We start from the raw sequence: 13,703 nt of genomic DNA on the forward strand, positions 1-13,703 counted from the left end.
GAACAAAGTGTTTCAGTCTGATAACTGCGTGCGTTGGGCCTAGACAACTGAGCCCCCAGTTCATTAGTAAAGTTGGCCGACAGCTTTGCACACATGTCGTCATAAGAACACTATAGCTCCAGGCCATTGCTGACACACGGGAAAGGAGGTTCGCGCCACGAAGACGGCTTGAGACATCAGGGCCGACAATTGTATCTCCGGAACTAACTTCAAATAGGGCCCCGTGTGCTATGCATTATGCATTGGCGAAAAGCCTCAATAATCGTGACTCACTGCCTGGGACGGCATCATCCTTGAGCCAGTCTGGCTGCCGAGGAGGCGGTTCGCTTTGTGTTTGCATGGCGAGTGTTCAGAACCAGAGATGCCTCTGCCTCCGGTAATTCAGCTTGATGTCTTTGACAACGACCCGTCTCCATGACTAGCTCTGTACCCTGGCCGCGAAGTTGCATCAAAATGGTCAGCAAAAGCCTCGTGCGAGCCGGGGTGTGTTTTGCCAACGAAGAAGTAATTTTGGATTCCGTTCTGCAAGTGCAGAATCCACCAGTTTCTCACCTCGAACATTTCCCGTCTTCAAGCTAAACCTGAAAGAGCCTCATGATGCGCACCTGCAGACCCCACAGTCCGTTTTTAACTTGAATCTGACTTGAAATGTACTGCGGTAGTGTCGCAATGGATGGAACCATGTCATCTCTAGACTCCCCAACTGACAGAGGCGACGCCACTACTTTCCAGATCATCTGTTCTTGTTTGACTTTCCAATGAACGGCTGTGCATTCGCTATTCTCCATTCCCCAGCGCCATCTGCTAGGGGACTGAATGACCATGACAGCGAAAGCTCGATTCCGTCGAATTCCTCTGGTCTGCCGTTGAGCAGCAAAAGCTAGCAGCACTCCGTGTGGAGTATGAACTCTCCGGGGTCGGCTCCGTTTGAAACATTGGCTTGTTGCTAAAGTACCAACAGGCAATCCCGATACCATTTTCCAGCAGATATGAAGATGCCTTGGGGCTGAAGCGGGCCGAGTCACTAATTCCGGTGGTTGCTGATTGATGTGGATAAGAAAGTGGTGTCGAGAGAGAATTGCCCGCCTCGAGTCGCCAGGATATCCCCCATCGAGTTTAGAGGGGGTGCATAAAAATGACGATGGGAAAGCGAGGGAAGAGAAAGAAGAAGGAACAAAATAAAAAAAAACCACTCCCTCTCAAGAGAGATTCAGAGTAGCATCTTGCCTTCGCTCTTTATCACTTAACTGCTTGGAACCATTGGCCTGTGCTCCTGAGGAAGGAGCCTCTGGATTTCTTCGTTGTCCACATCGGGATGAGCTGTCCCCCCACATTCCTGTTCGTTATCAACCATGAACGAGGCCCAGAGCGGGGCATCATTTTGGCACCGCACATGTGCCATCCACTCGGCCTGATTCCACAGCCACATGCCACAAAGGCAACATTGAAATGACACAACTTTCACATCTTGCTGTTGGTCGTCAAGACGATCGATGCCCTCCGCAAGGGAACATCTTCAGCTTCGAGCGCCCCCATCCCGACCCAATGCCGACCGGCATTCGAGAGAAGGGGAGCCCCAGATGGGGTCCAAAGAAAAACGCTGTTGAGTGAAGTTGGATCGATGCAGAATCAAAAACAAACTTGCTCAGCCCACACACTGTTGTTTGATATACGTTTTTGTTGGCGAAAAAGGTGAATCGTCCCGCCATAGCCATAGCATGATAGTGAAGTATCCTGAATGAGTTTAATTTGCTAAGTAAAGAGTGATAGCTCTTCTCGAGAAGATGAAAGCAATCTATCCGCGCCATATAGTTTGTAGCTATCAACGATACATCAAAACAACACCCAAACATCATCATAACGAAAAGGTAACGGTGAGAGGTAAAATCGCACGAAAAAAGAATGAAAAGTTGGGGGAGAAAAAGCATAAGAAAACAAACATCCAAGTGAAAATCCACCTTTGACACCATGTGAAGATCCTTTAAAATGCCCAATAGTTGGCCAAGTCAAAAATGCCATTCGGGTACATCGTGAAGTTTGCGGCTGGCATCCCTTGCTCATGTTGAAGGGCCGTCATGCATAATTCCACACCGCCAACCCAGCACATTTTATTCAGCATACGTTTTTCATTAAACTCGAGAAAATAGAACAGCACAAGGGGATATCATGACTCAAATACACGCACCAGTGGGAACTGTCCCCTGGTAGCAGCCTCGCGGAACGCTGTTCAGTAGTCTGTGTGGTGCCGTTGATGACTCCAGCTTCATGGGAGCTCTGCTATCCCACATGTGCATGTCCATCATTTCGTTTTGGTTTGTAGAAGAACTTTCCCACCGAGACCTGGGATTGTGGACCTGGTTGATCACATCGTCTTCGTTGTGTGTGTGCTGCGGATGGTGCGGGTCGACCCCCATCATGTCATCACCACTACCCATGGGCATGTCATCCTCGCCCCTACGGCTGCCACCAGGGCGCTTCTTTGCAGACAGTTTCCGGCGACGTCTGACGTCAATTTCACGAAAGCAGTCCATGTATAGATGCTCTTCGAGTTTCAAATCATTGACCAGCTTGACCTCAATGTCACTGGAGTTGAGACGCATGTTACGGGATCCACCCATGTCGTGGAAAACATCGAGCACCGTTTGATAACGATCCTGCTCGACTTTTCTCCAAGCCTCACGCAGAAGCTCTTCCTGTAAATTGTACACTCGTTAGCCACGTGCTTCGCCGAAAAAGCATATTGCGAGACCCATTGGCTGGCCGGTTGCTTCAAGTAGGAAACCGGTGGTGAACTTACATCTTTGGGGAGCCACTGAATGTACTTGGAACGTGCACGCTTGAACTTCATTTGGAGCATTTCTTTGCCGTGGCTCTTATTGAACTCTTTCAGGAAATCGCTCTGGATACTGTCCCACATATCTTGGCCTCTTTTGTTTCGATGACGCCAGCGGGACTCAAAGATGCATCGCTCCTCCGCGGGACATGTATCCTTGAGACTAGGTGGGACTTCTTGTCCCAGGCAATTCTGATGCTCTTCTGTCGCATCTGACGGGGAATTCTTTGTTGATTTTCTGCGGCTCGTTTTCTTCACTCGGCTAGCTCCTCCAAGGATTCCTGGACGCCTGCGTGGGGAGTCGCTGGGGGATCGCACCACCTCAGGAGCATGGTGATCCAGCTTGACACCTACGCCGTTGGAGCTGGGACGACGGGGACGGCGAACATGTAAGCCTCTGGGAGGTTCGTGCAGCAGCGGCGCAGTAAGTGAGATGTTGCGGTCCAGTTCTCGTGAGTGCGGTTCTATGGGCATGGGAGGATTTCCTCGCAGAAGCATGGTATTTTGACTGGGCATCTGTGTCATATCCAGGTAGTAAGGGGAACCTGACTGCGAGATTGAATTTGATGTGGCATCCGAAACACTGAAATGGCCCATATAGGGCTCGGGCGGTCCTGGAGTCCTTCTGTCTGCCATGTAAAACTCCGGCGCAACATGACCCGGGGTGTGCATGGGAGAGCTAGTCTCACTGGGGTGACTATTCATTTCGAATTGTGGATTGTGCCACTGGTGATACATCTTTGAACTGCCCGGCGGAGTTGGCTCCTGACCGTGAGGGCTGCCGGGAGGAGGAGGGTATTGGCCCATGAATTTGCGGGCTTGATGTACAGGAGGCGAGTCTGCAGTAGAAATTGGAGTCAAGAGGTCAGACTCGCACTGAGCGGGGAGTGTGAAAGAGGAGACCTAGGTGCAACACACAAAGTCAGTTTAACCTGGAATTGGCCATGTGAATTGAGCAGAATGTTGGAGCTTTGAACTCACGGCAGAGTACGGGGTCAAGTCTGGATAGCTCGAAGTAGAAGACCTTGTGCCGTCGGAGAGGCTGGGTGTATCTTCGGAGAGAGCGTCGGCTGGAGAGAGGACAGACGTAATGTAATGGTGCTGCTCAACCATGATTAGGTGAACCCTGACGAAAGGAATTGCGAGGCAGCCCAAAATGATGGATCAACGTCTTCGCGACTGCTATGTCATGCGCCTGGGAGTAGAAGTTTGGTCAAGATCGAAAAGTTGGACGAGTTACTGGAGCTTTTTTTGGGGTACGCAGAGGCCGTCTGCGGCGAAAGTTTTGGCCCTTGTCGTCGATGTTGCTATTCCAAGTGCAATGGTATCCTCACTAGCAAGTATATGACCATCACAAGTCTGTACGGGGCTTGCGAGAGTCTATATATGTACTTGTGAAGCAAGAAGCTCTGCCAGGGAAGGTAGACGGTGGGATGAAAGATAAAAATGGAGGAATTGGACGAGGCTCTGGACCTGACAGCAAAAAGTCCAGGTTGCGAAGAGTCAGCCTTAAGAGGTCGCGACCTTGTCTAAGCCCAGAAGCAAGTATAAGTAGTACAATGGCTCAAGACGGTCGCCGTGGGCCAGGTGGGGAGTTCAAATAAGAAAAAAGGTGATGAGATGGAAAAGCAGAGCAGAATAGAGTAGAACAAAACAGAGGCGAGAGAAGCAGAAGGTCCGGCCTCTTTGTATTAAGCACCGCGAGGTTGAGAGATGTGCAGCAGATCTTCTGGACGGAGAAGGAGCACGACGACTTGTGGACTTTACGGAGTACCTTGACATTGACTGGTACATGAACTTGAGAACAACAGGGGACTTCGGGTGTGTGTGGAACAAGGCTCAGGCAGGGTACAGGGGGAGTGTGACTTGATTGCTTCGAAAAGAGAGAGAGAGCGAAAAAAGTTGGACATGGGGTCAAAGGGGGGAGGGGTGCGACATGGAAATGGAGATGGATGTGGATGTGGTGGATGTGGATGTGGGCAAGAGCAAGAGTGGGACTTTGTCAAAGTGAGGGGTGTGCAAGATGGGACTCACTCAGGCTTGCCTCTCTCTCTCTGTCTGTCTCCAGTCATCACTCATTCTCTCTCAACCAGACCAGACAGCCAGACAGACAGACAGACAGACAGACAGACAGACAGACAGACAGACAGACAGACAGACAGACCAGACCAGACCAGACCCCAGTCTACGTCTGTCTGGCTTGCCATGGGCAGGGACCAGACGCAAGACTCAAGACTCAAGACTCAAGACACCAAACACCACAGGAAACAGGCAGGCCCTGTGCTGTACTGTCAAAGTACACAACGCCCACAGAGCACATCGCGGCAGAGTTGGCCGATGGCACGTTGACCAGACCAGACCTGACCAGACCAGACCAGACAGACTCGCTCGTTTCCTTGGACCACGGCCCCTTGGGCTCTCGAGGCTCGGCCTTGTACACTCTTGTCCTGTCGTGCATGCTGATAGCCGCCGACCTGTTGCTGCGCACCTTGGACTGTCCTAAGACAGCCTAGCTTAGGGTGCCAGATGAGGTGGGTATGGGGGCGATGATGGCCTTCCATGTTCTGGGGGGTAGGAACATTGAAGGCAGCAGAGGTGTGCATGTGTGACGCCCCAGATCAATCCCTTCCAAAGGCCAAGTCAAGTCCACTTTGGTTGCCATGCGTCTCTTCGCCTGGCTGTAGGTACGAAGCTATCTTACCGACATTGTTACTTGACCAGGTTGACGCTGACTTCAACAATGCAGAGGAACAGGAACTAAAACAAGGAGAAGAAAGAGAGCGGCCAAAGCGAACCCCCCCCCCGCCGGTACAGTGAGAGTCGATTGCGCTGAATGGCAGATGTTGCCATGTACGCATAAACCTACTTTAGTTACCTTGCCATTCATCATCATCATGACACCATGGCTAGCCGTTGGTTACTGAACACAAACCAGGGCTGCGCTGTCACGCCGATGTGTTGAATTCAGAAGCAAAATTGACAAACCGGCTGGATCTGGGGTCTCTACCGATGCTGCAAAGGACAAACCAGACTGAAAGTCGTATCATCCTTGGGCCATGACCGATCACGGCTCCATCACTGTCAACGGCCAAGATTGGACTGCTTTTTGACCCGTCCCGTTTTGGCATGGCGGGGCATCAACTACGGGCCTCAGACTACCTGCACATGCCGCAATGAGCCCTGAGTGGAGATGGAGAGGAATGAATGTGGCACTGGCTTTTGATAAAGCTCATCTTTGATCATCTCAAGAGCCTCTTGACCTTGAGAAGCGGTGCCAACCACAAGAGCGGCTGGCCCGACCCCCAAACTCGGGGCAGGCAAACACTTCAGCTCCCGTGAAGGGGCTTTACTGTAGATGTGAAGGTGAAGGCTACATATCTGTTTGACTAATACCCGTTGCCGTATTAACCTTCCGCACGTGCGATCTCTAGTGCCGTCAACCTCCTCTGCTGGCTATGCTAATACCCACTCTTGGGCTGTGTAGTAGAGTGAAGGGATAGCTGGAGGCGGTCTCGCATCACTCAATGCTGCTGAGTTTGGGCAAGAAAAGAGCATTATTCATGGTTTGCACGTATTTGGCCGGGTTTTCTTACAAGGAGGGAGTAAATGCTCCTGCAGGACTGGAAACCATGGGCGTGGTAGAGAACGCCTCAGAATGCTAAATGAGAGGTTCAAGTTATATTCCGTAGTCGCAAATGCTGTCCGGCGTTGTCCAGTTTCCAGCCTCAGAATCATGTTACCTTGACGAGACAAAGAGGGAAAGAAGGAAACAGTTTCCTTACTCGTAATAGATCATGTAGCCAAGATATTGGCGTTAGCACTTGAGGCTAAACTCTGATGAAGGAAGAACATTGTCGTGACTCTGGTCAAGAGCAACATTGAACGATTGGGTGCTGTACTTAACGTTCCTTACTGTTTCGACAACAAGCGAATAGAGGTCGAATGTGTCGAAATTACTCGCAGGAAGGATGATGCTTGTGGCCAATTATTTCGCTTCGCAAGCGTATGGCGATGGATGGTAGAGGCTTATTCCGCAACAATAGCGGAGACAATGCCAAAGACAATAGAAACTACACCAGCTGAATGGTCAACAGAAACGGCGTTCGGAATTCTGGCCGCTAAATCGAACACGGACCCTCGGAGAGTGAGAGATGGCTTAGAGTCATATACTGGTGTCGAAGTCGATGACCACTTGTCAAGCGCTTCAGTCCGGCTGGTCCCGGAGTCCATTTCGAGAACTTTGGAGTGTGATCCTGGTAGGAGTTGACCAAGAGGAAGAAGGAATTAAAAAAGACGACCAAGGCAGTAATTGAAGAGGGGGTGTGTTCTCCTGCTTCACTTGCCCAAAAAAGGGCAAGCAAGAGACCACGAGCACTCCAAACTACCATAGAAAATGAAGAATGACGATGCAGTAGTAGCGGCAGTAGTCAAGTATGCATCACCATCTGGTAGTGAAAATTAGAATCGTACGGCCGGACGGCCATTCAGCCCCAACACTTGCAGGATGGACAAGACTGGCGAGACGAGACTGGCAAGACGGGGTGAAGGTCAACGTCCCAAGATGATGTGGGTGGAGAAGCAGATGATGGGGCTTGACTAAAGACATCCGGGTTGAGAACCCGCCAATTTTCTCCACTTTAATCGAGGTCAGATTGTGGTGCTTCACAGTGTGCGATCGCACGGAGTGCTTGCCCAAGCTGTCTGGTCTGGTTGCTCAACTGGAAAGATCAACCGGGCCGGCTGGGGTCAACAGGTCAAGAGGGCTGTCTGGTATTAGAAGTGGAAACAGGTCTCGCTGGCTTGTCGGCGACTTTTTTCGTCCTCTCAACTCTCCAACCAGACCAGACCAGAATTTTCTCTCATTCGATGTCAGGTATGGTTCCACACCAGGTATCTACGGCATGTTCAGGTACCATTACACAGATCGCAACCTCTAAGCTGAAGCGGGAGGCGCCAGCCCTGCTGAAGCCCCCAAATCCGTTCCGCCCCGTACCATGATAGACGTATCCTGCTGCGTCACTTCGTCAATCGGCCAAATTCGAGTGCATGCCGCTTGCTCGAATCTGCGAAGTTGCGCGAACCGGGCCAGGAAGACAAGCAAGCATGATGAGGCGGCCAGTCAAGGGTCTGCCTGATGTCTGATGTGCATGCATTCTGTCGGCCTGGAGCTTAGCATGTATCGTCGTACTCATCATATCCTTCACCAGAGTCACATACACCATTCATTCAGTACAGTATGATGAGAACTAGGCTGTGGCCGCTGTTCGACGTCGTCTGTGTAGTTCTCGTCGTCGTCCTTGGCGTCACATTGCAACTGACGAGTAAAACAAATTTCACGGCATCAACACTGGCAAGCAAATGTGCAGGTAGGTCTTCCATCTGATCCTGTTGATTGCTTTCAAAGGCGTCATGCCCTTGTACATGCATTCAATGTTCACTCCTGGTCTCAGCGTCTTTCTACACACGGACCAACCTCCACGCAAAATGCCTCTGGGGAAAGCACGAGAACAGATTGTCAACGCCGAGGACTAAAGCCGATGGCACAAACCTCTGAGGACCTCGACTCTACGCTTATTTAATCGCCACCCTTGCCGGCCACAGGCCAAATGAGACTCTTCCCCATGGCTCAAGGATGCGCAGGGGCTTCTGACATTCTGGCCAGACTCCTCAATGCTCCGTGCCGAGTTACCTCATACTAGGCAGCCAGTTTCCAAGTACCTAGGTAATTTGGCTGCCCATGCTGAAAGACCGTTGTTCAATACTACCAGACAGTTTTACTGACTGACTCAAGCAAGTCTGGTACCTTCCTCTGGAGTGCAACACGTGCATTAGATTAGGCCAGGGACGTTGACCCCAGCTTCTGAGCGTAGTTACAAATTATTACCAGCAGCTGCCTCCTGTCACGGGAAGCTTAATCAGAGAACAAGGACATTGACGTGTCTCTCTTGACGAGCCTACCCAGGTCCTCAACTCAAGCCACGCAAAAGTTGCTCCTCCTCTAGCTTTGGTTCTGATCGATGGCGCTTGACTACTCAATTGTGACAGCATCTCAAAGCCTGAGCGCCACTGAGCTGTCGCGACTGTATCAACTTGAACTCTACTAGGCCCTGCCAGGATTCTCCGTCTCGAGGTCTTGGCATGTTTTCAATTTGACCTTTTTTTATGGCAGCTTTAATTGCCGAATTGTGTCCAATTGGTAGCTGCATGAGATTGTCCCAAACACCTGAGACCAAATACAAACAACTCGATGCTCTGCCTGAATCGACAAAACAGAGGTGAAAATGTCTGGTGTGCTACAAGAAGGACACAATCTCGTATGAGGCGCTTGCCCTGTCGTTACGTAGCAGGCTTCATGAACCAGTGTTAGTGTCGATTTGGTGTTTGCCACTGGCACTGGCACTTTGCCGTGGTGGATTTGATGGTGGCGATGTCAATGATGGCGACCAGAAAAACATGGAGAAGCATTAAATGTTCAAAACGCCACCATCGCAGTCAAAGGTTTGTCAGCTCGGCCCTAATTCAGTTTGCGGATCGTGCATGTAAATTCAAATGTGAGCCGTTGTCAATGGCACGAATCACCCGACCGTTTGGCCATGATGCCATTAGACTTCGAGCGTCAAAACGCAGCTGTGGCTATTTGTGCTAACCGAAAAGGTGGATGGACCACCAGCAGACAAAACATTGCACTAAGAACAACATGCAATATGGCCAGGGAAGGATGAAAGCTACTCGTGGTAGTGTACGGACTACGGAGTAGCCTCATGTTAGTTGGGTAGCACCGCTCACAGCCGTCCCGCACCCGTTGCATCGACAACTGACAAAATCGAGATGCACCTTTGATACATCATGGCGAGTAAGGGCCGTCTAATGTGCTAAGACGCGTTTTAATCTATGCCTGTGCGCTCAAAACGTCAATCTACCGCCTGGACAACACATCAAATATCCATCGAGACCCAAACTAGTGATTTCTGGGTGGGAATAAGTCGATCCTCGTCCAACGTTGATGAATCTGGTTGCTGTCAGTCATCACTCAGTCATCACTGCCCTAATTCCTCGCGTGCCTTGGTAGGCAACGACTCTCGCTCATCCCGTGATTCAGTCAACCGGTTTCCGGTCGTTGGTGGGTTGTTTATGGAACTATTGCAGTCTGGTCTCCTGCCCAAAGTTTCGCATCAGACCGTGGCAACAGCAGAATGAGGAACCTCAAGACTGGCAAAAAAGTGTCACTGCAACGTATACTCGTACGAGTACCTTGCTACAGGGACAGACGGCCCGGATTGAAGCAGAGAGAACTGGACTGGAACTGATACCAAGCCAGACGGTGTCACAACTCCTCCAGTCCCGGTCCTAGGTCTACCTACCACCACGATGCGTCAACACAATTTTGAAGCAAAAGCTCCCGGCCACTTCCTAATTTGGCACCCCCTTGACCCATGCATGCGATTGTCCTCCACATGCATCTTGGCAAGGAGACAACGGAATGCCAGCCCGACGGTGAAGAGGAGGAGAAGACGGAGAATGATTTGAGGGCATCTGATAGGATGGGATGCGAAGCAATCAGGAAGCCCTTCACGACTATTCAAAACTCATTGTCCACAAAGCAAACGGCCGTCCAATGTCCATGTGGAGAGGGAAAAACGCACAGTCAGGTTTCACAAAGCTAAGTGAAAAAGAGCACGCACACACGCATGCAAGACCAGGCAGAGCGCAGAAGAAGGGTCGATGGCGTACAGTGCCTGCAATTTGCGATTGAAACGGCGAGGACTGCTACCCTAGTTCGGCAAGGATAAATGTGGAGGGCAAAGCCAGAAATGGGGGGCAGGGTCAGGCGAGCCATCAGGGAAACGGACTAGTGGCCCGGTCTTTGACCAATGACAGGTGATGGCAATGTAAGACCCGACCGGGACGAACCGAGCTGTCGGGACACGCTAGCAAGGGTCACAACTGTCCGTATTGGACAGTCTTCCCTGCAAGTTCGTTCTGCATTTTATTTGGGCCACCCCCTCCCTGTTCTGTCTCAGCCAATAGGTGTCAACTCCGGGAGACGCTCCAGCAAGCACAAGAACCCCTACGCGCGCGTCTGGCCCATGTGAAAGGGAAGGTTATTGGATACCGACAGACTCTAAGCGAGATGCACTGCCAACACACTCGCTCTTTCCCTATGCCGCACCACACGCAACACGCACTCACACACAATGCAGCAAACACATTTCTTCACGTAAACAGTCGGGCCAACATGTCGCAACTCATGAAGAATGCGTCCGACGCTGTTGGGGGTCCGTCACCTCACTTGCCATCGACGAATCCCTCTCCCACAAGGCTCCATCCACCGAGCACTGGGTACCCAGCACCACCGCCGCCCCCGCTTGGTACCCCCATTCTTGATATCGGACCCGAACCGTGACAGCGCTTGTCCTGCGATCGTGCCAGACCAGAGCCACTCCCGCCCTGGCCGATGTCAGTGCTCAAGTTTTGATGAATTTGACTCATGGAGGGGAAATTGGAGCGTATCATGCCTTTCTGCGATCGGAGCAAGGCTTACGTTTTGTGTGTCGCATTCAATGGAGCATATCCCACAGCCGCCCATGCCAAAGGCCCATACCAACAACGACTTGCACAGGACCCGGCTTCAAGCTGCGCTGCCACGCCTCCAAATGAAATGCCCTTCCATGCATATACTATTCGCCTCTGATGCTTGTGGCCGGGCACGGGGGAGAGACAAATCCGCCTGGTTCGATTTTGCGGCCGGCCTTGCCATATGCGGCCCTTTTTGCCGTGTGTCGCTGCTCAGCCGCGGTCACTCTCGAGATGGCCCAACTGATTCAATGATCTGCGGCTTTTCGCAGTTCAGAGCTATGCAGCGCGGCTATTGTGCATCAGTTGTACCAAAAGCTGGCCGTGCTGGCCCTGCGTCTACCAGTCTTGGTGGTTTCTGACAACGGAGATCGTTCCTGTGCTATCTACACTTTGGCCGGGTGCGGAACTATACGGACCTGCATGGTTCGACGTGGTTGTCGACATGGACGCCAAACGGCTTTCACTGTTAAGCGCCGAGCCCACAGAACCTTCTCAAGCACTTCACTCATCATCACAAAGCAACGTCACGATTGTGCATGACACCTGCGAATCGCAGCTGTTACAGCGATAAGCTAACACTTCTCGTTCTCCCCTTCCAACGGATTTGGTCATATTGTTGGTCCATTCTGCATGCATCATACTCAGTTAGGGAGTATCAGCGCTACCGAGCACTTGGGAAGACCGTTGAGAGGTTCAACAATGCCAAAGTGTGTCTAAAAGTTTGGCATTCTATGGAGACAGGTCCATATCATCATATCCCCTGAAACGGCGCAAATGTTCAATGTACCAGTACCTCAATATGTCTATGTATACATGACGACGTCGAATCCCCTGGGAAGTGGAATCATGTCACAGACAGCGTGGTGCGGCGTCAAGCGCTAAGGTATCCCCAACTCCCTGGATCCAACAATTCGCGATGGAGACGTATTGTTCGCTGTTTCTTTAACCTAAACGCACATCTATTTTCCTTGATGAGGAGATCGGCCTTGAATTTCTGTGATGAGGCACATAGCCGACTCGCCTCCCGCATGTTGGCCTATGACCACAGTTATTGTCTACAACAGGTGTTGGGCCAAACAAATCCGGGAAATGGGGTTGGCGCCAGCTTTCCCGAACAGCCAGCCGTGGGTATCTCCCGCCCTTCACCAACCAGCGCTTGGTTCAGGCATTCACCCGTTCACTACATTGGCACGATCTCGGCCTGGCACTGGCCATGCTCTAGCAGATGTACGCCGGTGGACAGGCTTGTACGTGGAGGTTGCGAACCGCCAACACGGGGAATCTAGCCGCGTCTTGATCTCTACCTGTGGGATAGTCAACCACGCATATCACGCCAAGAGAGATACGACGGCTGACAAAGCCTGCTGAATCGGATATGGGAGTCTGCCAACCCCTCCCTGTTGAAGTTTGATTTCTTGCCAACCCATTTCGCCACGTAGGGGTGGAGGTGTCGCCTACGTACGACTCTTGCTTGACACACCCGTTGAACCTACATTCGAATGTCAGAGCTCTGTGCCAGAGAAGTTCCTGCCTCTTTTTTCAGGGATGGGATCAAGGATCGAGGGCGGTGGCTAAGCCGATACAACCTGGATTGCAACAGGCAAAGTGTCTTTCTCCAATCATGTCTGAGGGCCATACACAGTCGAACTGTAAGAGTGGCGGTGATTAGAGTGAACTGTGGAATGGCGGCAAAGAGAAGTCATGCAACTGCCAAAGAAGCTCCGTGTCTCATTAGCTCGATTCGTATGCGCAACCAGGCATCCTCATCAACCTTGACCTGGACCGGTCAGAACCCACCCAATTTTCAATTTATCTTGAACAATCTGGTCTGTATGTTGAAACAGAAAGGGTCTTGAGATTACAGTACTCATATTCAAACCAAGAGCCACAGCCGGCTAGCCGTCTTTCCCACGGGTTCCGAGGGGCCAGCAAACAACCATGGGTTGTCCACCAGGGGTACTCAGGAGTGGACAGCTTCCAGCTCTGAGTTCCATATTTTTGGATATTAGCTGGCCCTTGTCTTCGACACAGAGCTTTTGTTACCCGGACTTGGTCTAGACGACTCTTGGCCGCGAGGGGGAAACGTCATGCCTCCGCCATGTGACGCCTGTTACATGGCGCGAGGCACTTCCTTCAAACCGGCGACTGTCTGTGGTGAGGTGACGATAGCAACCTGGCAGAGCAAATCGTGACCATACTGTGCGGTAAATGACGGTTTTCTGTTGGTTGTAGGTGCTCAAAACTTGGAACTAAAAGCTGTGGGTGCTTGTTGGCTCTCACGCACACCCCCGTC

General features: G+C 51.4%; 4 protein-coding genes across 4 annotated transcripts; 1 reads left to right on the forward strand and 3 right to left on the reverse strand.

Annotated features, from left to right (window-relative positions):
* Nucleotides 1–575: 575 nt before the first annotated feature.
* On the reverse strand, nt 576–977 carry VFPPC_17708 (hypothetical protein; the record flags this gene model as incomplete). Its single annotated transcript, XM_022429397.1, has 1 exon — nt 576–977. The coding sequence occupies one exon, from the start codon at nt 975–977 to the stop codon at nt 576–578; it is 402 nt and encodes a 133-aa protein (XP_022285565.1).
* A 1,194-nt stretch (nt 978–2,171) lies between these two features.
* VFPPC_04628 (hypothetical protein) lies at nt 2,172–3,946 on the reverse strand (the record flags this gene model as incomplete). Its single annotated transcript, XM_018283953.2, has 3 exons — nt 2,172–2,693; nt 2,798–3,736; nt 3,815–3,946. The coding sequence occupies 3 exons, from the start codon at nt 3,944–3,946 to the stop codon at nt 2,172–2,174; spliced, it is 1,593 nt and encodes a 530-aa protein (XP_018145242.2).
* A 1,832-nt stretch (nt 3,947–5,778) lies between these two features.
* Nucleotides 5,779–5,961, reverse strand: VFPPC_15822 (hypothetical protein; the record flags this gene model as incomplete). The annotated part of the gene is made up of 1 exon (XM_018293575.1): nt 5,779–5,961. The coding sequence occupies one exon, from the start codon at nt 5,959–5,961 to the stop codon at nt 5,779–5,781; it is 183 nt and encodes a 60-aa protein (XP_018145243.1).
* A 6,448-nt stretch (nt 5,962–12,409) lies between these two features.
* VFPPC_04633 (hypothetical protein) lies at nt 12,410–13,079 on the forward strand (the record flags this gene model as incomplete). The annotated part of the gene is made up of 2 exons (XM_022428411.1): nt 12,410–12,773; nt 12,850–13,079. 2 exons carry the CDS (start codon nt 12,410–12,412, stop codon nt 13,077–13,079), a joined length of 594 nt encoding a protein of 197 aa, XP_022284483.1.
* Between the last annotated feature and the right edge of the window lie 624 nt (nt 13,080–13,703).

The sequence above is a fragment of the Pochonia chlamydosporia genome, chromosome 3 (assembly GCF_001653235.2).
Source record: "Pochonia chlamydosporia 170 chromosome 3, whole genome shotgun sequence".
NCBI lineage: Eukaryota > Fungi > Ascomycota > Sordariomycetes > Hypocreales > Clavicipitaceae > Pochonia > Pochonia chlamydosporia.